The 21843-nt window shown below is 34.1% G+C and overlaps 2 protein-coding genes across 10 annotated transcripts in view; one reads left to right on the top strand and one right to left on the bottom strand.

Moving 5' to 3' along the window:
- The window catches only part of LOC113513781 (ephexin-1), a 175975-nt gene extending 167666 nt beyond the window's left edge, over positions 1 to 8309 (bottom strand). For both annotated transcript variants that reach the window (XM_052892178.1, XM_052892103.1), the window contains exon 1: positions 8030 to 8309. The gene's annotated coding sequence lies outside the window, so the exon portion shown is untranslated. The remainder of the gene's footprint in view (positions 1 to 8029) is intronic.
- Positions 8310 to 11110: 2801 nt separating this feature from the next.
- The window catches only part of LOC113513586 (Bardet-Biedl syndrome 1 protein homolog), a 17998-nt gene continuing 7265 nt past the window's right edge, over positions 11111 to 21843 (top strand). Inside the window, exons 1-6 of one of the 8 annotated variants that reach the window (XM_052895916.1) lie at positions 12025 to 12409; positions 12826 to 13305; positions 13597 to 15925; positions 16564 to 16782; positions 17788 to 18090; positions 19592 to 19680. In XM_052895916.1, the coding sequence (XP_052751876.1) occupies positions 16579 to 16782; positions 17788 to 18090; positions 19592 to 19680 (596 nt within the window). In that variant the 5' untranslated portion in view covers positions 12025 to 12409; positions 12826 to 13305; positions 13597 to 15925; positions 16564 to 16578. Of the gene's footprint in view, positions 11395 to 11708; positions 11895 to 12023; positions 12410 to 12825; positions 13306 to 13596; positions 15926 to 16563; positions 16783 to 17787; positions 18091 to 19591; positions 19681 to 21843 lie in introns of those variants that run through there. The other 7 variants (XM_052896001.1, XM_052896046.1, XM_052895962.1 and 4 more) reach the window with 7 other exon arrangements.

The following is a 21843-nucleotide window of genomic DNA, read 5'->3' on the forward strand; positions in this document are numbered from 1 at the left end:
TAACACCTGAGTTCTCAGGAATGGCAACGCATGGGGGGTATCATGGGCGAAACAGTATACTCTGTTATGTCCATGGCACTGCTCATGTCTATAGACGACAGTTACCACTTTCCATCAGGTGGGCCGTTAGCTTGTTTGCCATTCTAAGTTGCATAAAAAAAATGTAAAGGTGATCACCTCGCCAATTCAGAAGCGGTTTTAATATTATTATTTTTTTGCAGTCGATTAGTTTACTACCTTGTTAGTCTCATACAATTTTTTTTAAAGATTATAGTCATTCGTTTTATTTACACTCTCATTTATAATAAATTTACTATTGTAATCTTTTGGAGGAAACAATAAAGAGTATCTATCATCTATTCGCGTTCAAAATTTTTAAATGTTATACCAACTACGAGCTACCTACATTTTTTAATGTTATAATTTAACTAACTGTATTTCGTGGCTTTGCCTTCGTGAATCTTTATCTAAAGTATTCTATATAATCTAATGTGTGTATCAAATTTCATTCAAAATTTTTTTCAGTAATTCTTGTATAAAAGAGTAACAAATATCCATCGATCCTCATAAACTATCCCATTTATAATAGAAGTAGGTTTACAATTTACATATGAAACAAAGTAAAAATATCTAAATATATACTAATATTTGCCATGACGAATATGTAAATATTATCAGAACACAGGATATAATGTGCAGATATGAAATAAAAAGTCATGTAAGTACATATGTACTTATAGTTGATCATTATAACATTTATTGTTATAATTTTACGTATTTGGATTCTATTGAACTTTAAGTCTGATTCAAGAAAGTGCCGCAATGTGTTTTTTTTTTATTATTGGTTTAGTGAAGCAGTAACTTAGTGTAAGTATGTTTTTATCCGTATTATTCAAGGGTTTTTATGAAATATAATATATTATGTATGAATTAAAGGTTGCCATATGGTCCCGGCATAGAATAGGCCACCCCTTCCTTTACCGCGGGTGTCGTAAGAGGCGACTAAGGGAAGGCGAAGGATGTGAGCACATTTATTAAGGATATAAACCCATTATAGTGGGGTGAAGGGGATTGTTAGCAATGGAGTTTGACAGCCCCATTGCTAGCAATATGCCCTATTAGGTCGACCTCCATATGGTTCCCCCTGGAAACCATCGTGAACAATTCTTGTTAAATTCGTCACTATGGGCTAACTGACCTGCTTCATCCTTCACTGGTACCCCGCCGGTGTATATCGATAGCGCGGGAGGGGTTACCATTCCATTATCACCCATTAAAAAAAATCCATTATAGATCCACTATTTGGTCTCTCCTCAATAAAAGACAAAATTAGCCCATTATTACCACACTACGGCCGTGTGATCCCGGCATACTGGTATAGAATAAGCCACCCCCTTTTTGTGGGTGTCGTGTGGGTAATGGTATGATTTATAAGAGAGACTTTGTACAAAAGTCGTTTGTACCTCTGTCCCATTCGTGTTTCAACCATGAAGCAGTTGTGTTTGCATGGCTGTGTTTCGGTTTGAAGGGTGGGATATGGCGTGAATTTACAGGGTACAGAGGAATAACACCTGAGTCCTCAAGAATGGCAACGCATGGGGGGGAATCATGGGCGAATAAGGTATACTCTGTTAACATCATCATGTCTATAGGCGACGGTTACCACTTTCCATCAGGTGGGCCGTCAGCTTGTTTGCCATTCTAAGTCGTATAAAAAAAAAAAATGGTATGACGCAGCAGCGTCCCACTTAAAACATCATCAAATATTAAAACAAATCAAAAGCCTAATTGCGGTTGCCAACCCGCAAAAACTAGTAATATATACTGTGACAACACCAACGTCGTCAATCCAATCAAATCCAATAAATGTATATCTTTAATAGCTTACGTAGATATGTAATTAACGCTTACATAGTGTATTATTTATTTTATATACATTCTTAAAGTTTTATTCACAAAAACAACACAGGTGTTCGATACAAGAGAACAATGGCTAAATGAACTGACAATATCATGGAACATTATTGTCTTATGAAACTTATATTTTTTTTTTGACGAAAATGAAATAGTAGCCCTTGTTTAGTAACTGAAGGTAGGAGTACCAATGAAGGATTAAAAACTCTATGAAATAAGGATAAGAAAAGTGTAGGTGTCGTCTATAGGACGCAGATGTATTTGCATAATCGTCTCGACTTGATTCGTCTGCTGGTGAACATAGGCCTCCCCATATACTGTCATAAAGAATGCGATGACGCGATATGGCAATAAAATTACGGGCATGAAGGGGTATTATGTTACTTCTTAGGAATGGTGACGTATGAGGGGCGTCATGGGTGTCACAGTATATCCTGTGATGTTCTTGCTGCTGAAATCGAGAGTTACTATTTTTGATTAGATGGGCGTCACTTTATTTACCATTCCCGGTTACATAAAAAAGATTTCACTTTATTTACTAGTATCTTTGTTTTTGTATGGCACTGTTTTTCAACCTTTTTCATGACACGACCCTTCAGTATGAAAAAATATTTCGCGACATCTTTCTTATTTTTTTTTTATTTGTATTAACATACAAATGTTTTAATTATCATTATTCTTAATAAATCTATCTTTATATATTTGTTTTTTCTTTTACTGAGGTAGGCTTCGCGACCATCCAGGGGGTCACAGTCCACACGTTGAAAAACACCCAATGGTGTTTCTCAACGTTCTATACAATTATAGAATTAGCAACAAACAATCAAATTCCGTCAATCGTAACATATAGTTTTGATAACCAGCAATTAGATCGGACGGAAGAGCCGTGATAAAGCATCAAATTGCGTGAACGAGGTATTAATCAGGCCAAGGTTCTGTTCTGTTAGTGTACCTATATGCACATGTGTAACAACTCTGCATTAAAATTGGAGAGAAATCACAACAATTTCCTAAAACCAACTAAAAATTTAACTATAATTTTTGTATAGTGAGAGGAAGGGATTGCGACTGGTGGTGTTATTACCAGTATATATTGTAACAAGTGGACCACCGCGTGGAGATCGACCTGTTGCAACAATACATTACAGTTACAGTAACACGTACGTGTAATAGTACAATAAATACAAGGAGTTTTTAAAAAGGACCGCATGGTCCTGTTTGAAAACTTTTGGTTCATTCCTAGTTACGATGGTCCAACGAATCCGACTTCATCTTCGCTTATCATCTTTAATTGACATTCAGTCAGCGTAAACAAATAATGCAGATGGGGATGACCATTCTATTCTCATTTAATAAAAAATAAAACTCGACTGGTTTTTCTGCATGAATGCGTTTCGGGTGGTTTACATCCCGACGCACAAACGGTACACTCATCGGTGTATCTCGGACTTCAATGATCGCATTTGCCTTTTCTTAAGAAGTATTCAAGTACCGTACTACAACGGTACAGGTTCAGATGTTTTCATTGACGAAATAGACCAATTAGATGTTCGTAAAGAGTTCTAATTGAGTCCTCAGGAATGGCAATGCATGAGTGAAACAGTATAGTCTGTTATGTCCATGATACTGTTCATGTCTATAGGCGACGGTTACCACTTTCCATCAGGTGGGCCATCAGCTTGCCATTCTAAGTTGCATAAAAAAAAAAATACAAAAAAGCAGAAAAATTTGTTTGTTTAATCTCTGGTTCAATCATGGGATTTTTTTTTGCATTTGATAGCTCATTTCATTGGGTAACATTTATAGTCAATTCAAGTTAGTCAATTTCAAGATTACGATACGGCAACGGACGAGGTCGGGCGATGTACGTAGTCGTAAATAAAACAAATATGTAAAGTATAACGTTATAAGTACTACGGTCAGCGTTCGATTATCACCAGAATAGTTGACTGACCGGTGCAAATGAGCAGGAATGTAGCGTGACTGTGACCGAAGCGTAAACGCTGCGCTATTTCGCTGGAAGACAGTGCCTTCCCTCTATCACACCGAACAGATAATTTTCTTTCTGATTGAGAAACCTCGACAATATTACAACGAATAAAGAAATTAAAGTTACATAACAAGCTATTTAATACTCCAAAAACTTTACTCGTATATTAATAATTTATTAATTAATTTATTAAATCCTAATCTAACTAGGACCATTCTCAATATATTCCTTTGCTAAGGATAAGATTAAAAAACTAATTATTAATCAGAAATAGGAAATCTTTATGTATAGTACGATCATTTTGACATATCAGTGTTAGTTTTATTTTATTATTTTTGTTTATGGCAACAAACAGTCATTTATAAATATTAACAATATAAACCATAGTTTTACAACAAAAGACCTTTACAGTGTCAATAACAGTATTTTAACCCTTTTTGCATACTGGTGGAAATTTCTATCATAACATAGAACGCCCAAAAATTATATAAAAGAACAATTTCACTTTAAGTTGATCGTGTCTGGATACCTTTTTAATGTCCGTTGCAGAAAAAAAAAACCATAACTGTCAAATTAATTTTTTAACCATTTTTCCTTTAATTTTAAACATGAATTATATCACCTTGATTTATTGCATCACTAGAAAAAATCATGCAAATAAAGGTTAAATAGTATAGAGTTATTATTAATAAAGTCTCATGGAAATACGTAAGAAATATAATAACAAATCCAAAACACTAATATAATACATAAGTATCAAAAATGAAAAAAAGAGAAGTGCCGATTTAATTTAAACTTTAAATTTTTAATTTACAGCTCTGTTTAAAAATAGTTTTAACCAAGAAGTGGAGATTAAATTCATTATACAATGTTCTATTTTTTGATATGAGCTAATTGGACTAACGTTAGGGTGAGGCGGGGGGGGGGGGGGGGGGGGGGGGTTATTAGTCCCCATTGCTATTAATATACCCTATCAAGTCGACCTACACGCGGTTCCCCGTGGAAACATCGTTACTAAATTATCGTTGAATTCATCAAGATGGGATAACTGACTTGCTTTTTCATCCTCACCATTTATCCCTCACTGGTGCATCGCCAACGTATACCGATAGCGCAGGCAAGGTTACCATTCTATTATCATCCATTAAAAAAACTCAACTAATGTTTGTCTAGGGCAAATTGCAAGTGTTTTTTTCTTATCCCGCGAAAATCGTAATCAAATTATTAGAAACATAAAAAAAGGCTAAATCGATCTACCCGATAAGTTATGAATTTACTGATGTATTTATTTTCATTTAATTTCTATTTGCATAAATAGTTTTGATCTTTCTAACACCACGTCTAAAGTGATTAATGCAATTGATTTAGATAATTATGCAAATTGGCGAAAACAAGGCAAGGTCGCGTTACACAATGGTAAGAGCGAGCGAGGTTTATATCCCATTGTCTACTGGCGCCTCCGCGTGACCTGCTATGACATATTCTCTCATGAGTTGATTTATGCTGAATTTGTGAATTTAGTCAGTGATTTATTATTTGTTAACTGTCCACTGGTGAACTTAAGCCTTCGACATAAAGGGAGTTTTGCCAGTAGTTGCAACGCTTGGCATGTGGGTTGGACTGCAGTTAAGCTTTTCGTGATACTTAAATAAGAATGTGTCGCACGATAGCAAAAATATGTATTAATTAGTATAAGCGAATACCTATATAATGTATAACATATACCTACACGAAGAATACAGGCGAATTGGTCAAATATATATAATTTGGCACTCTTGAGGACCTTTGTGTTCTATTGACGCCCTCTATGAAGGAGTGGTGGGTTTATTGCTTGACGTAAATGGTGGTTCGATTCTCGGTTGGCCCAATTTAGAAAAAATATGGATTTGAATTGGCTTGGATTTGAATGTTCCGGATCGTGCGCTTAGATATTCGTTGCCTGGTCTCGCATAACATAGAATATTTTAGCTTGAGGACCAGCCGATTGGTGCAAGTGCATGGCACTTATTATTATTATGAAGTCAAGAGAATTTAGCCATTTGACTATGACTTTTTGTCCTTCTAATGTAAAATGTAAATTGGACTCTCATTTCCGCGTTTAGCCCCTCATTTGGGCCGTTGTGCGTATGACTTTCTGCCCTTATCCCAATAATATACTCGGAGTCGATGTAATATGTTTTTCTCTTCTATTAAATTATTTAACACCTATGCAATCTAAAAACATAAGACAATGTTTTGGCGTATGATATTACGATCGGCCTGACGTCAACTCTCTTTAGGAAAGGGCTATTTGATCTATGAACCTTATAATATAGTCTATTATTCGCCAATCTCTCAGCCATCCTTGCCGAATGGACATATAGATTCGTGTTGACATTTAACAGAACAGTGAAACCGGTTGGTGAGTCAGCGAGCAGCGATCGTTTCCCTGCAGAGAGATTGCAAATAAAAGCATCGCGCGACTAGCTACAGGTTTTGTTGAGAGACTATGATTTTCGTTTCCTTCTGAGTCATCGAATAGTCTTGACGTAATAGCGTCTGAGGGTGGCGCCATGTGACGTCAAGACTTTTAGGACTGTCCCGAGTTTTCCTGTTTTTGTATGTATTACTTTGCTAGGAATTTATTAGGTAACTTACTAATAATAAAATTGTAACTAGACGATGTCTTTACATCAGATAATTAATAAAAAATGACACAGGGTCTTAATAAAAAGAATAGATGCCAAAACAATAACATTTAGAAATTTTCTCTGTCTTTTTGTATATTTCTTCCAGCATCACCCAACAACTATCTACTGTCCTAAGTTTTTTTTTTTTTATGGGTGATAATGGAATGGTAACCAGAACTATCAGGAGCTGGCGGGGCACCAGTGAGGGATGATAGGTGAGAATGAAAAGGAAGGTCAGTTCACCCATCATGACAAATTAAACTAGAATTAACCACAACGGTTTCCAGGGGGAACCGCATGGAGGTCGACCTGATAGGGTATATTACTAGCAATGAGACTCTTAGATCCCCTGTTACTTACAATCCCTTTTCCCTGGGGGATAACGGATTGTTAGTAATGGGGCCTAATTTTTCCCATTACTAGTAATACACATTATCAAGTCGACCTTCTCACAGTTCCCCCTGTAAACTATACTGTTTAATTCTAATAGAATTCATTATGCTGGGCTAACAGACCTCCTTTCATTAGTTTTACTCAGTTTGCAGCAGCATGATGGGCTAACTGACCTAGTTTCGCCCTCATCTATCAACTCTCACTGGTAGGGGGGAAAGGGATTGTTAGTAATGAAGACTGAGAATCCCATTGCTAGCAATATACCCAACCAGGTCGACCTAATCATGATAGTTTCCTCCTGGAAACTATAATGATGCTAACTGGCCTGTTTTCATCCTCATCGATCACCATTCACTGGTGCCCCGCCAGCGTATCCCGTTAGTGCAGGCGGGGTTACCATTCCATTTTCATCTAATAAAAAAAAACCCTCACTGGTATTTTGCCAGTATATACTGATAGCATGGATGGGGTTACCATTTCATTATTACCCACAAAAAGTCTGTTAATATAATGTGCATCAGCGTGCAATCTTGTTTTATCAGTAAAACAACATTAATGGGAGAATATAAAATTAATATAATTGGGAGAATATTTATAAGTTACTATAGGATATTATTAATTTAATAAATAAATTATATATATATATATATATATATATATATATATATATATATATATATATATATATATATATATATATATATATATATATATATATATATATATATATATATATTTTTAATTTATTTTATATATATGGGAGACATGAATATGTATATATTAATATGTAAGTTTAGTAAGTAACAAATCCTTATTTTTCTAAATGAATTAAATAATAGAAATATTATTAAAATATAAAAATCACAATATCCAACAATATTTATGAAAAGGGTTAGGTATTTTTCAGTTTTTTTTTTTTTATGTGCTGTATAGAGAAGCAGTTTTTTCTTAATTAATACTCTTTTTGATTTTACTTTTTTTTTAGTTTCCTAAATAATAAACTTGTGAATTCACGAAATTGAGCGAGTACTTATATGTTTACAGCAACAAATAAAAAACTTACCTAAAAGAAAGATTGAAGAGCACTTAGCAATAAAATAGTTATACACTTTATTATATAATTATGGACGAAAAACACCATAAATATTAAAATCAGTAGGTGGTTTTAAGGTAAACGTTGTCATTACACTGTATATATCTTAATATAATTAGATTGGAACTTTATTTATTTATTTCAGATTCACAACTTTGAAAGAATGCACTAAAACAAAGTTAAACAAAATTTAAAAGAACAAAAACTTTATCAAAGATAGATATATGTTTATTTATGTTTTTTTCGCCTGTGTTTGTGTGTTGATATTGACAGTAACATTTGATTTTGACAATCGACTACTCAAAAATTCCAACTGACAATGACAGCTACAAAGATATTCAAATACGACAACGTGCAATGATCAGTCATTGCCAATTTGGGTATACTTTTGACAATATTGGTTAAAAAAAATTCTATTCCCAAAATTTTGGAGAAATTAAATTTTTGAAAATAGTGAATTGGATTTTTTAAGAAATTTTATTTATTGTTTTGATCAATTTCGATTCTTTTAAATTATTTAGAGGTTTATGGATATAATAAAACATATGACATGAATGATAGGAGCATAAGAAAAAAGAAATAAGGAAAGGATAATATTTATTTCGTCATAGTCGTAGAATACTGACGGATCTGACAAATATTACATATAGATCCGTCAGTATTTTACGACTATGACGATTTAATGTTTTAATACAGCTAATTGTTTGATATAGTAATATTTTACGTATTTATTTATTATATGTATATATTTAAGATATTATGTGTGTATATTATGTTTATATTAGTCTAATTATATATTTCTAATATATTAGTTTAATAAATAATATTTTACATTTCCTCGTTTTAATAATGCACCGTTTATTTATTTCTCGGTTTGCCTAATAATTAAATGGTAAAGAAATCCGTCCGGTGTTAAGTCCGTCAAATGTAAGTACAGGTGGCCCAAAAGTCCTTAGAAAAGTAAAATTTGAATTAAACGAAAACGGCGCGCGTGAGCGGTGCAGGGGAAGCGGGGGCAGTAACTTCGGTTTCTGGGAATTTAGTCGCGATGGAGCGTTTCACCGGAGCGGACCGTGCGTTTTGTGTGCGCGAGTTTTATCAAAACAACAATTCGGCAACCGTTGCGAGGCGTAAATTTCGAGAACACAAAGGTTTACACAACTTTGATGACACCCCAGCTCTCCAAACGATTAAGAATTGGGTTGCTAAGTTCGAGGAGACCGGTTCGACGTTAGATAAACCGCGGTTGGGTCGCCCAAGGACATCACGTACGGAACAAATCATCGACACAGTGGCACAATCTAGTCGTGAAAATCCTACACAGTCAACTCGTAAGCGTTCCAGTGCATTAAACGTATCCAGGACATCGTTACAACGGATTTTGAAGAAAGATTTACTTATGCACCCTTACAAAATCCAGTTGGTAAAATTTGATGCTATTCAGAGAGTGAATTATGCTAATGAAATGTTTAATCGGTTTACTTCGTTCAATAACATAATGTTCTCTGATGAGGCACACTTCCACATTAACGGACATGTTAGTAAACAAAATTGGAGCCCGATTAATCCAAAACTTAAGCACCAGAAGCCCTTACATAGTCCTAAAGTTACAGTTTGGGTCGCTATGTCAGCCCATGGCATCATAGGGCCTTACTTTTTTTGAGGACGGCAGAGGGCGTGCTGTTACTGTTACTTCGGAGCGATATGTGGCCATGATCGAGGAGTTTTTCATACAAAAATTGCAAAACTTTCCAGGCTTTAATGCCCGAACATGGTTTCAACAGGATGGAGCAACTTCCCACACCTCCAATACTGCTATGCCCGTTATCTGTCAACTTTTTCCAAACAAAGTTATCTCTGCATTTTGGCCACCAAGCCTGGATCTTAATGGAATTAAGGCTAAAGTGTACGACTCTAACCCGCGGTCAATTAATGAACTAAAAGAAAACATCCTCAGAGAAATGGCAAGCATTTCAGCAGTGACGTGCCGAGCAGTCATCGACAATTTCAGAAGGCGTTTGCAAGAGTGCCGTGACTGTAAATTACATTTGGACGACGTTATTTACAAAAAATAATTCCCGTTTTTCTAGCTATATTTACAAATAAAAATATTATTCATAGTGTAATTAGTTTTATTTTAATTAATTTTTTTCATTACTAAGGACTTATGGGCCACCCTGTATATAAAATTTTACTGTGCATTAAAGTTTAAATAAATAAATAATAAGAAAGGATCAACTAAAAGCAGAAACAGATGAAATAATGTTTCTTTTTTAGTCATTTCCTGTGTAAAATTATGTGATGTAGTAAAAATATTTTTATTAACGGAGAATGGTATCTCCGCGTACGCTATCGACATACGCTGGCGGGACGCAAATGAGTGATGATAGGTAAGGATGAAAAGGTAAGTCAGTTCACCCATTGTGACGAATTGCATTAAAATTAACCACGATGGTTTCCAAAAGAAACCAAGTGGAGATCGACCTAATAGAATGTATTACTAGTAATGGGTCAATTAGACCACATTATTAACAATCCCTTTCTCTCCAAACGATATAAGTTTATGATTGGGTAAAAGTCCTGGAAATTATATTGATTTTAAGAATACTTGATATTTTGATAAAAATAAAAATTCTTATCTATCCGTGTATAACAGTAGACAGTTTGCTAGCAGCCCATTGTTATCCTGTCCATGTCAGTAGATAGTTAAATTAATTTTTTTAAGATGTCAAATCACTGACAATAGTCAATAGGTAGATATTTCGTTTAATACTTGTATAACAAAATTGCTTGATATTTTCTGTAATTTGATGTCAAACTTGAATATTGTTATGCTTAATATTTCCTAAAAAGTATTAGCGAGCGAACAACAGTAAATATTGCCTCTACATAGTGATAAAAAAATCTAATAATATTTTAAATTATTATTATAAATTGTTTCTATTTATGGTCATTACATTACTAATAATGTTCAAGTCGCGTATAAATGATATTTTGACTGTGCCGTGCAGAAACAAACGTGTATCCAGCATTCAGTTTCGCCGCGCCGGGTTGCTATAGCAACATTAATATCAAACAATTACAGTATTTCTAAAAATTTTAATTAATTTCAATTTATCATACTTATATGTTATCCTTAATTAAAGATTTTTATTTTTTCTAATTTAGTAAATATGAACAGCATGGCTCGTTGGCTAGATGTAGAAGTAGGAACAGATGATATAGTACTGAACACGTTACCTTCCGATGTAACTCTTGTGGATCTTCATAATGATAATGAAATTAAACTCCTTGTCGGTGACTTGGGAAAGGGAGAAGAGGGGCCAAAATTAAAGGTAAGTAGGTATATCTCTTATATCAACTAGAGATTAGATCTGAAGATTTAATCTATGTATAATTTAATTGTGTCCCTTAAACAAAAAAGAAAAAAAATAAATGACACAGTTTATAGTACTTGTAAACTCCGTGCAGATAAATAAAGTATAATACATAATTAGATAAAATATATGATTGAAAGAGAAGAGGGAAAAGTAAAAACGAAAATAATGGCTTTTTCTTCGCTGTTGAGGAAAAATATTTGGTGTTGGGTAAAAATAAAAATTTGCATGTAGTAACTCCATCGTAACTTATTTACATCAGACCTGCGACAGTTTAAACAATGCCGTAAAATGACGTTTTAGTATAGATCTATGTTACCATTTTAAAAACAGTGCTTCACTTACAAATATATATATTTTAAATATTAAAATAAGTAACTTATGTTTTGATCAATTACGTTGTAATAAATAAAAATATAAATAAGTTTGTGTTAAGTGTGATATAATACAAAGAACAGGTGATATTTTTAGTACAATTGTTAACAGACTTTTACCGGTAAATAAATAATAAAATGAATGTAGTTAAGTATGATTAAATTACATTATGGGTATGATAGGAACACGACTATGGATATTATCTTTTTTAATATTAATTGTGTTATTTCTTTGAAAAGATAACATGTATTGCATTACAGGTTTCATGGATAGTAGAGCTGTGTTAACTCTTTTAATGTAGTGACTATTTGATTGAGTATTTATGTTTCTGTTTAAATGTTTTTGGTGCATTTTTCTTCGTCTTTAATTTTAATTATTTTATTATATTCATGGTCAAAACATATTTAATATTATTTGTTTATTCACAAATAACTAGCGTTTTACTATATTAGTCGCTTCACGCACATATTACTTTATCTTTTGGTTCGCCGAGATCAAGTAGTAAAATGGGACATGTTTGTGCTGTAGAAGGATGCTACAGTTCACGATGTGATAAGACAAAAAAATCATTCCACTCATTCCCTACGGACGAAGTGAGGTAAACATTTTATAAACTATTTTAAAATTTAAATAACAAGCAAATTTCATGTAGCAATTTTAAATATGGAGTAAGTATAATTTTGTTTACATTTTGCGGAATCAGTAATAATTTTAATTTGATATGATGGAATTTATTTGTATGTATATATAGTTTACATTTATATACAACATATAAATTTTATGCGTATTATATGTGTCTCTCACACATATGTCTGTACATGCAACATAAAATATTTATGAATGATTTTGAGAGAATTTTTTAAATTAGTTAACTGTTTTTTTAAGTTTATCTATTACAAACAAAAAAAAATATCTCCTTATAATACTAGTTTAGATGTACAGTTTTAATATGGTTAAAATTTTTTTATTATTTGAATAGAGTGAAGTACAATAAATACTTAATATTTGTTTTAGATGTCGACAATGGATCCATGTAATTGGTCGCAGTGACTTAGAGAAATGTGATATAAAAACAATCAATAGGACTCAGCGTATTTGTTCTCTCCATTTCGATCCAACTGATTTTTTTAAAAATAAATTAACAATAATTGCTGTTCCTACTTTACATTTGCCTACACTAGATTTGTGTAACCCAACAACAAAATCTACACAAGTAGATTTTGATTGTCAAACTTGCAAAGTTGTAAATCAATACACATACAATTGTAATCAAATGACAAAACACACACAAACAGACGTCACTTGTAAAAAATGCAAGACTCAAATAGAAACCCTGACAACTTCAAGATCTAGTATTAATCTGACACATGATCAGTGGACACAGACTCGACAAAATCTTTCTAGAAATATTTATAAAAAGAAAAAAGTTGAGAGATAATTAAATTTTAAAAGATGCTGAATCTGGATTTTATGTTAAGAAGATTTACAGTGAAGGTTAATTCTGAGTATTTATTGAAATGATATAAGAATTTCATGATTTATTTTTTTTAAATATATGTTTTATTTATTTATTTACCTGATTTTTACTATTAAATAAAAATTGGCTGTTTTTATTTGTATTTTCTATTAATAATTATCATGTGGGGTGAAATAAACATAAATAAACTTTTAAAAAAATTTTAATAGCATGAAATAAGTCAATTTAATCTGAATAAAAGATAGCAGTAAAATACAAGTGTATTGTTGTATATTTCCAAATTCAATTATACATATTGTTTGTTTTAGATGTCGACAATGGATCCGTGCAACTGGTCGCAGTGATTTAAAGAGGTACAACATAAAAACGCTCCATAAGAATCAACGCATCTGTTCTCTACATTTTGTTCCATCAGATTTTTTTAAAAGCAAATTAATACAAGTGGCAATACCTTCTTTAAATTTACCGAAACGAACATTAAATGATAATCAATTAAGTATAGGCACACAAACAGATGTTGATTTCGTATGCCGACTTTGTGAGACTACTAAAGATAGTACATGCAATAGTAAGGAACTGACAAAATGTACTCAGACTGACGGGGATTTCAAATGTCGAATTTGTGGGTCTGAAGTGGCAGCGTTGGCTTCCACAGCTAATAAAAATATGACACATAATCAATGGGTACAGACTCATGAAAATTTTTTTACAAGTGCTAAGAGAAAAAGAAAATTGCACAAGTAATTTACATACAAATGTATGCTATAAAATTGTTTAACAATCGTATACTATATCAAAACTTGTTAAAAACTTATTTAGACAATCAGAAGATAACGTCCGCTTGAGTAACAAAATATATAATGAGCGTGCAAGAATATAATTAAGATGACTGTACGTACGACAAGGTTTAAAAATAAATGCGACACAAAAATGTGACAAAGATAAGCTGATACAAAAGTCACTATCTAAATTACAATGGTCAAATGACTTACCCTTTATTTGCGAAATTCCTCTAACTGACTTACAACGTACTCAGATCGCTCAGTTTCCTAAAGTATATTTAGCAAAGAAATAAATTAGAGAAGCGCAACCACTCTTTGGAATCAACTTCCAGTAGCAGTATTTCCGAACCGATACGACAACATATCCTTTAAGAAAAGAGCATATTCCTTTTTAAAAGGCACACCTGCAATGCCGTTGGTGTTGTAAGTGATCATGGGCGGCGGTAGTCACTTACCATCAAGTGAGCCGCATGCTCGTTTGCCCCCTGTGTTGTAAAAAAAAGACGCAGTAGTTAGTGAAATTAAGAAAAATATCCTTAATAAGGAAATGCTAAGAGGAACCATCACACACCTATAAGTGTGTAAAAAAATTTCTAACTTAATATTTTGAAGACAAAAACGTGAATTCATGTTTTTAAAAATTGATCATTAGTGATATAATAAGTAGTGCGCTTTCATATGAAGAATTTTTGTCGCTTTTTACCTATATAATATCACAGTGAAATAAAATAATTGAATATTGACTTAAAAGTTACCATATGTCCTAATATTTATACTGTGTTTTTGGGAATAAAAAGAAGTTCCTATCTATTTTTCCCTGTTTTATTCATCCCAATCCATACAATTTTGTAACCGTTGGCAATTTTTTTTTTAAGATTTAAGGAATCTTTTTGCTAAATGCTGAGGAATATTGTTAAGTTTAATGAATGAATGAATAACTTTATTTGCTATTATATATTTTATATATAAATATAACTCGACAGTCAAAGTATTATTGTAATCAATTGATATAAAGGAAGAGTTAGGAGTCTCCAAGAGATGCGTGCGTGTATGAGATGAGTTATGAAAGTAATTGAAGCTATGAGAAGCTAAGGGCTATAGGAATTACAGGCACTCATTATAATAGATAGATATATAATTTATTTGCATTTCTTACAGCACACAAACACCAACAGACACAAATGCAAAGTAAAAAAGATAAAAAAAAGCTACATGCACAAAAAATTAAAAAAAAAAACAAAAAATCAGAATGCATAAAATTAGTCACAATTTTTTTTTTCTTCATGCGTGTGCCACAAAATGGCCACAACTCAGCTTTTTGCTTTGTCCTAAAAAGAGCAAAACGCTGATATTCTGTTGTGGCAAAAAGTGAGCCGCGAAATACCACTGAAAAAAAAGAATAAAAAAAAGGAAGAAATATAGATAAAATACATTGTGTGCGTTCGTTATATTCGCTATTTAGAAAAAGGTATTATCATAAGTATTATAATCATAATACTTATGATAATACTCTAGTTCTTAGAAATGGCAACACATGAGCAATACTATGAGTGTTTCAGTGTATTCAGTGATGTTTATAGGCGACGGGTTACTGCTTTCCTTCTGGTGTGTCTTTTTAATGGGTGATAATGGAATGGTAACCCCGCCTGCGCTATCGGTATACACTGGCTGGGCACCAGTGAGGGATGATAGGTGAAGATGAAAGCAGGTTTGTTAGCTCATCGTGACGAATTCTACTAGAATTAATCACGATGATTTCCAGGGGAACTGCGTGGAGGTCGACCTGATAGGGTGCATTGCTGGCAATGGGTCAGTTAAACCCTACTACTAACAATTCTTCCCCTCCTCCCTTCAGGTAGGTCACTGCCTGTTTGCCATTTTTATTTACATAAACTAGCGTACGAGTGTGTTCAGAAAATGGAAATTTTTAAATTTCGCGGGCTTGTAGATTCTGACTGCAAATTTTATTATTATTATATAAGTATATATGCCCTTGAAGTACTAAGAACAATTCTATTCCGAAATCTTTGCTGAAATATAAAATTTTTAGTTGTATTGTATTATTGTTTACTTTGTGGTACTACTAAGGTTAGACGTGTTTTTATGAGCTCGGCGGTCTTTTTGATCAAAGTGCCCTGTATCAGTGTAGAACTAAGCATATCATAATTAATTAATATTGAAATGTGTACAAAATTTTATTTAAATTCATTCTAAAATAGGGGGAGGGACTATTAATAATGGGGATAAAAAGCCTCATTGTTAATCTGGAAACTTCTTTGTAAATTAATCACGATAGGTCAAGTTAGCTAGCATATAGCGTATGCTGTAGATGTCATTCCATTTTTATCTAATTTAAAAAAGGGCGGGAAGGGATGTGGGGTTGTAGACCGCAGAAATAGCCTGTATGTGGACCTGGGATCTGAAAATCTTTCTACCCAATCGGTTACCAGTTTCACCGTTTCACTTTATCTAGATATATTTGTTGTTTTATAGGTATTCAAAGGTGCCATGCAAGTCTCCGACATGGTGCTCCCGGATCTGCCGCTTGGCGTAGTTGGTTTCTATACAAATGAGACAGTGCCGCGCTCGCAGCCAGTTATTGGTATAGCTTTCAGCTCTTGTATACACATGTATCGCAATATGAAGATTTTCTACAAGTACTATTTGCCAACTGTCGAGTTTAATACATGCGAAATGGAGGTTTGGAAACAAGTAAGTTTTTTTTAACCACATTTACTTTTTTAAGGTGTATCAAGGCTGATGCTTTGAGTGATTAATGTTGATCAATGCTTTGAGTGATCATCTGTTGGAGTTTTAGTACTGGCTGTTAACACTGAGGTTTTTTAGAACGATGTATTATTTTTAAGTTTGTTGTGTGAGAGATTTTTATAAAACGTATCTTGTTTTTTTTTTCACTTGTTTTATTATATCGTAAATACATATATATTTTATTGCTGCACCCTGTTTTTACAACATCATCGTTGTTATTTGTCATTTATACTGCACTGTTGAATACGGCTTTCTCCATAAACTGATACAAGACAGGGTCCTGAGTACTCTTTAAGTTACCTGCGTCCATTGATGCCCTATAATACATTTGAGGTCGTTTCAACATCCAGCTGGGAGTTGCCTAATATTGCTTTTGGGGAAGAAGCATTATTGGTGATGGGGATGTTTTTTTTTATGGGTGAAAATGGTATGGTAACGGTAACTCCGCCTGCCCTAATGGGATATGCTCGCGGAGCACCAGTGAAGGATGATAGATGAGAATGAAAACAGGCCAGTTAGCCCATCATGATAAATTCATCAGGAATTAACCATGATAGATTCCAGGGGGAACTGCGAGGAGGTCGACCTGGTTGGGTATATTGCTAGCAATGGGATTCTCAGTCTTCATTACTAATAATCCCTTTCCCCCCAAAGTGATGGGGATGTTAATCCCATTGCTAGCAATATGGGCCTCTCAGGTTGATCTCCACGTGATTCTCCCTGGAGACCATCATGATAAATTATTGTAAAATTCATTCCGATAGGCCATCTGACCTGACTTCATCCTCACCTATCTTGCTTCACTGGTGCCCCGCCAATGGATAGCGATAGCGTAGGCGGGGCAACTATTTCATTATCATTGTCGTTATCAGTAAGCACTACAACTACTACATTGCGAATATGTTATACCTAGAAATTGTATGTAAGTTCCAAAATCCCAATTTTTAGTTAATGGATCCCCTGAACCACAACACTGAAGTCATAGCAGCGCTCACGGAGAGTTTTAAGTCTATACCTGAGAAAGTGCTCAGTACGCAATCAAGGAACTTCTTGGCAATGAGTGAAGATCAGCAGCTAGAATACTTGGAGCACTTGACCGAGCTGCCCAGTAGGAAGGTGCCAGAGATAGCTTGCATAGCGACCCTCAAGATGCAATCGGTGGATCGGTACTCAGTCAGCTGTTTGGTGGTCGGCTCTGAAGATGGAGAAGTCATTGTGCTAGAAACTCAAACGTTCACACAAATTGCTCAGGTAATCACTTTTTGTTTTTATTTGATAAAATTTGACAATAGGCTGTTATTAAGAGCGTTCATATTCGTACCAGTTGAATTAACGCGTCTTGTAGTAATTGTAACATACAATTTTGTAATACTTTTGTAATTTATTTGTCTCTCATTAGCATATACCGTTACAGTCTTTTTTTATATATTTCTTTTGACAACTTCAGATTTATACTACTACAATACCGATGCAAGTAAGTGCTAAGTGTGTCAATTTCGAATTGTCTGTCAATTTCCTGAAAATAATTGATTAATTTTAAATATTTTAAAACTGCTGAACATAAGCCTTCCCTTGGGGGGTTTTGCCAGTAGTTGCCACGCTTGGCAACCGCAGTTAGACTTTAGAGATGTTTTAAGAGGGACGTTGCTGCCCATCCCTCGACTTCCTTTAGTCGCCTCTTACCACACCCACGAGAAAGGAAGAAATGGCCTTTTCTATGCTGTAATCATACTTCGTTATGAAACCTCTTAATCGAGAATAATTCTCGAAGAATAACGAAACATTTTTAACTATCTAATATTTAACGTAATCTTTCTTATGAAAAGGTAACCGTCGCGTACAACGCGGTTTCAGAGATGTTTTGAACACTTGAACACTCAGGTTATGAAATGAGCTCCCTGCCGAGGTTTTCCCAAGAGACTACAGCATGGGGTTCTTCAAAAGGGGGGTAAAGAGGTTTCTTCAGGGTCGGCAACGCGCGAGTAATACCTCTGGTATTGCAGGCGTTCATAGGCTACGGTAACCGCTTACCATCAGGTGGGCCGTATGCTTGTTTGCCACCTCAGTGGTATAAAAAAAAACTGTCAGCTATAGACATAATAAGTAGCACTATGCATAGTCAAATTTGAGGATTATTTTTCAAATTGAAACACAGCCACGCAAGCACTTATTTTTTGTCGTCAGAAGTAACGAATGGATATTATTCTATATCTTTATTAATTCTAAACCAATTTTGGTTGATATTTTTTTTAATCGTATGCATTTTGTTCTATGTAGTCCTATTCTAACTTGAAACTAACTTTTAACTTTAACTTTGAACTTTTTTCGATAAAGTTATTGATTACTGAGTTATACCGTGCGGTTTCGCTCGCGTAAATCAGTATATAGTGTCAGAGTCGGCAGCTCACACGTGACACCCCTTGTGTTGCAAGCGTTCAAAGGCTACAGTAACCGTTTACCATTAGACGGGCTGTTAGCTTGTTTGCCACCTTTGTATTATAACAAAAAAAGTATCCTACGCGCTAAGTTAGGATAGGTTACATCGGTGTACCAAATTTTATTTTAATCCGTTTAGTAATTTTTGGCGGGAAAAACTAATAAATATCCATCCATTCAACGTTACAAACTTTTGTATTTTTTTTATACAACTTAGAATGGCAAACAAGCTAACGGCCCACCTGATGGGAAATGCTAACCGTCGCATATAAATGCATATATTTATTATATTAAAAGGATTAAAACATTTATACAGGCCAAAGTTTGTACTGTTAAGAAAACACCATGCTATATGGTGACCACTGGGCTGTTTAACGTTGACTACAGAATTACGATAGCGACAAGGTGCGAATTAAGTTTACGCACTATCAGCACATAGATTCCACGGTTTTATATTGTATACAGGGGTAGTCTGAAAGAATAATATCATTGTTGTTATCACTTCACACTTTATTTTTTTTTTTAAATTTAATTATTTATTTATTTATTTCACCAACTGGATGAGTTTTAGTCTCCCAATACGCTCATCTAGTTCACATATAAAAAGGAATATCAGAGGGAGACTTTGTACAAAAGTCGATTGCTTGAGTACCTCTGTCCCATTCGTGTTTCTACCGTGAACCAGTTGTGTTTGCATGGCTGTATTTCGGTTTGAAGGGTGGGATATGGCGTGAATTTACTGGGTACAGAGGAATAACATCTGAGTCCTCAGGAATGGCAACGTATGGGGGGTATCATGGGCGAAACAGTATACTCGGTTATGTCCATGGTACTGCTCATGTCTATAGGCGACGGTTACCACTTTCCATCAGGTGGGCTGTCAGCTAGTTTGCCATTCTAAGTTGTATAAAAAAAAAAAGGAATAATGCACATAATAAAAAGGAACAATATTAAAAAGATTTAACTCAAATGGAAATTATATTAGATCTTAAACCTCTGAACACAAACACTCTGTGGTCATCTGACGAAAGTTTGGCTCTAGCAAATTGCAAGCAAGCACGTCTATCGCGGAATTATCATGCAAATACATATAAAAAAAAAAAAAATTATGAATTTTTAGTACCACATAAACCTCTTAGGCTTGTGTGTGGTGGCACTTTACATTTCGTTCAAAAATAATAAGTATTCACATTGATAATGTGCTGTATATATGCAAGGCTTTTTTGTTGTTGGGTGCAAATGGTGTGGTAACCCCGCCTGCGCTAACGGGATACGCTGACGGAGCACCAGTGAAGAGTGATAGATGTGAATGAAAACAGGCCAGTTAGCCCTTCATGATGAATTCATCGGGAATTAACTATGATAGTTTCCAGGGAGAACCGCGAGGAGGTCTACCTGGTTGAGTATATTACTAGCAATGGGATTCTCAATCTCCATTACTAACAATCCCTTTCCCCCCTATATGCAGGGTTGGACAGAAAACATACTCTTAGTTTATGTTTATAAAATATGCTGGTTCTTGTTGTTGTATATTATTATTTATTAATTATATTAATTTTAAATAAAAATGCCGTCTGTTGACTTGATGTATTATATATTTTGTTATAATTCATTTGTTTTACATTTTTCTTTTGTTATAAAAAAAAAAAAACTGCAATTGTCAATGTATCTAAAAAGGTTCATATTGAAGAGTTTAAAATTTTTGTATTATTTTTCGTATAATTTTAGCGATATGAGATAGACGCTCGTTTGTTCGACATAGTAGTTTTTTGCTCGAGTAGTGGCTAGCTTGTTTTGCGAGGCAGAGCGTGTATTTGTTACATCTTGCCACTTTAAATTAGGTTGTTAGAATGAGGACTATGGACCTCGCGGTCCACGTGGATCCCTATTGTGGTTATTTCCTAGTGAATTCATCACAGTGTATGTTTGCTTCTTCATCTATTATTATTTTATTACATATACCTTGCATTTTAATCTATTATCCGTCACTGGTGCGTTCTATTGGAAAAAAATGTTTATTTGGGATCCTTATTTTAATTTACAGTTTTTTGTAAACTTTTCGATAATAACTGCATTAGTCACAAAGAGACTGTGTCGCAGCTATTTACGCCCGCTCCATAACATGCGGTACAAAATTTAAATAACAACACAGGAGAAAATTATATTGATAGAAAGAGAAACAAAAACTTATTAATCTTCACTAACTTTCGCATTTATTGGTAGAAAATGAAATAGTAACCCCGCCTGCGCTAACGGGATACGCTGGCGGAGCACCAGTGAAGGGTGATAGATGAGAATGAAAACAGACCAGTCAGCCCATCATGATGAATTCATCAGGAATTTATCATGATAGTTTCCAGGGGGAACCGCGAGGAGGTCGACTTGGTTGGGTATATTGCTAGCAATGGGATTCTCAATCTCCATTACTAACAATCCCTTTCCCCCCAACTTTCGCATTTACAATATAATAGTAGAAGGATTTAGTATTGTGGAAAGCTGCTTAGTTTCATTTCATGATTACTAGAGACTAACCCTGTATAAAGAGAGAGAGAGAGAGAGAAAGAGAGA

This window comes from Galleria mellonella, unplaced genomic scaffold (genome assembly GCF_026898425.1).
Source record: "Galleria mellonella isolate WM207_F2 unplaced genomic scaffold, CSIRO_AGI_GalMel_v1 utg103, whole genome shotgun sequence".
NCBI lineage: Eukaryota > Metazoa > Arthropoda > Insecta > Lepidoptera > Pyralidae > Galleria > Galleria mellonella.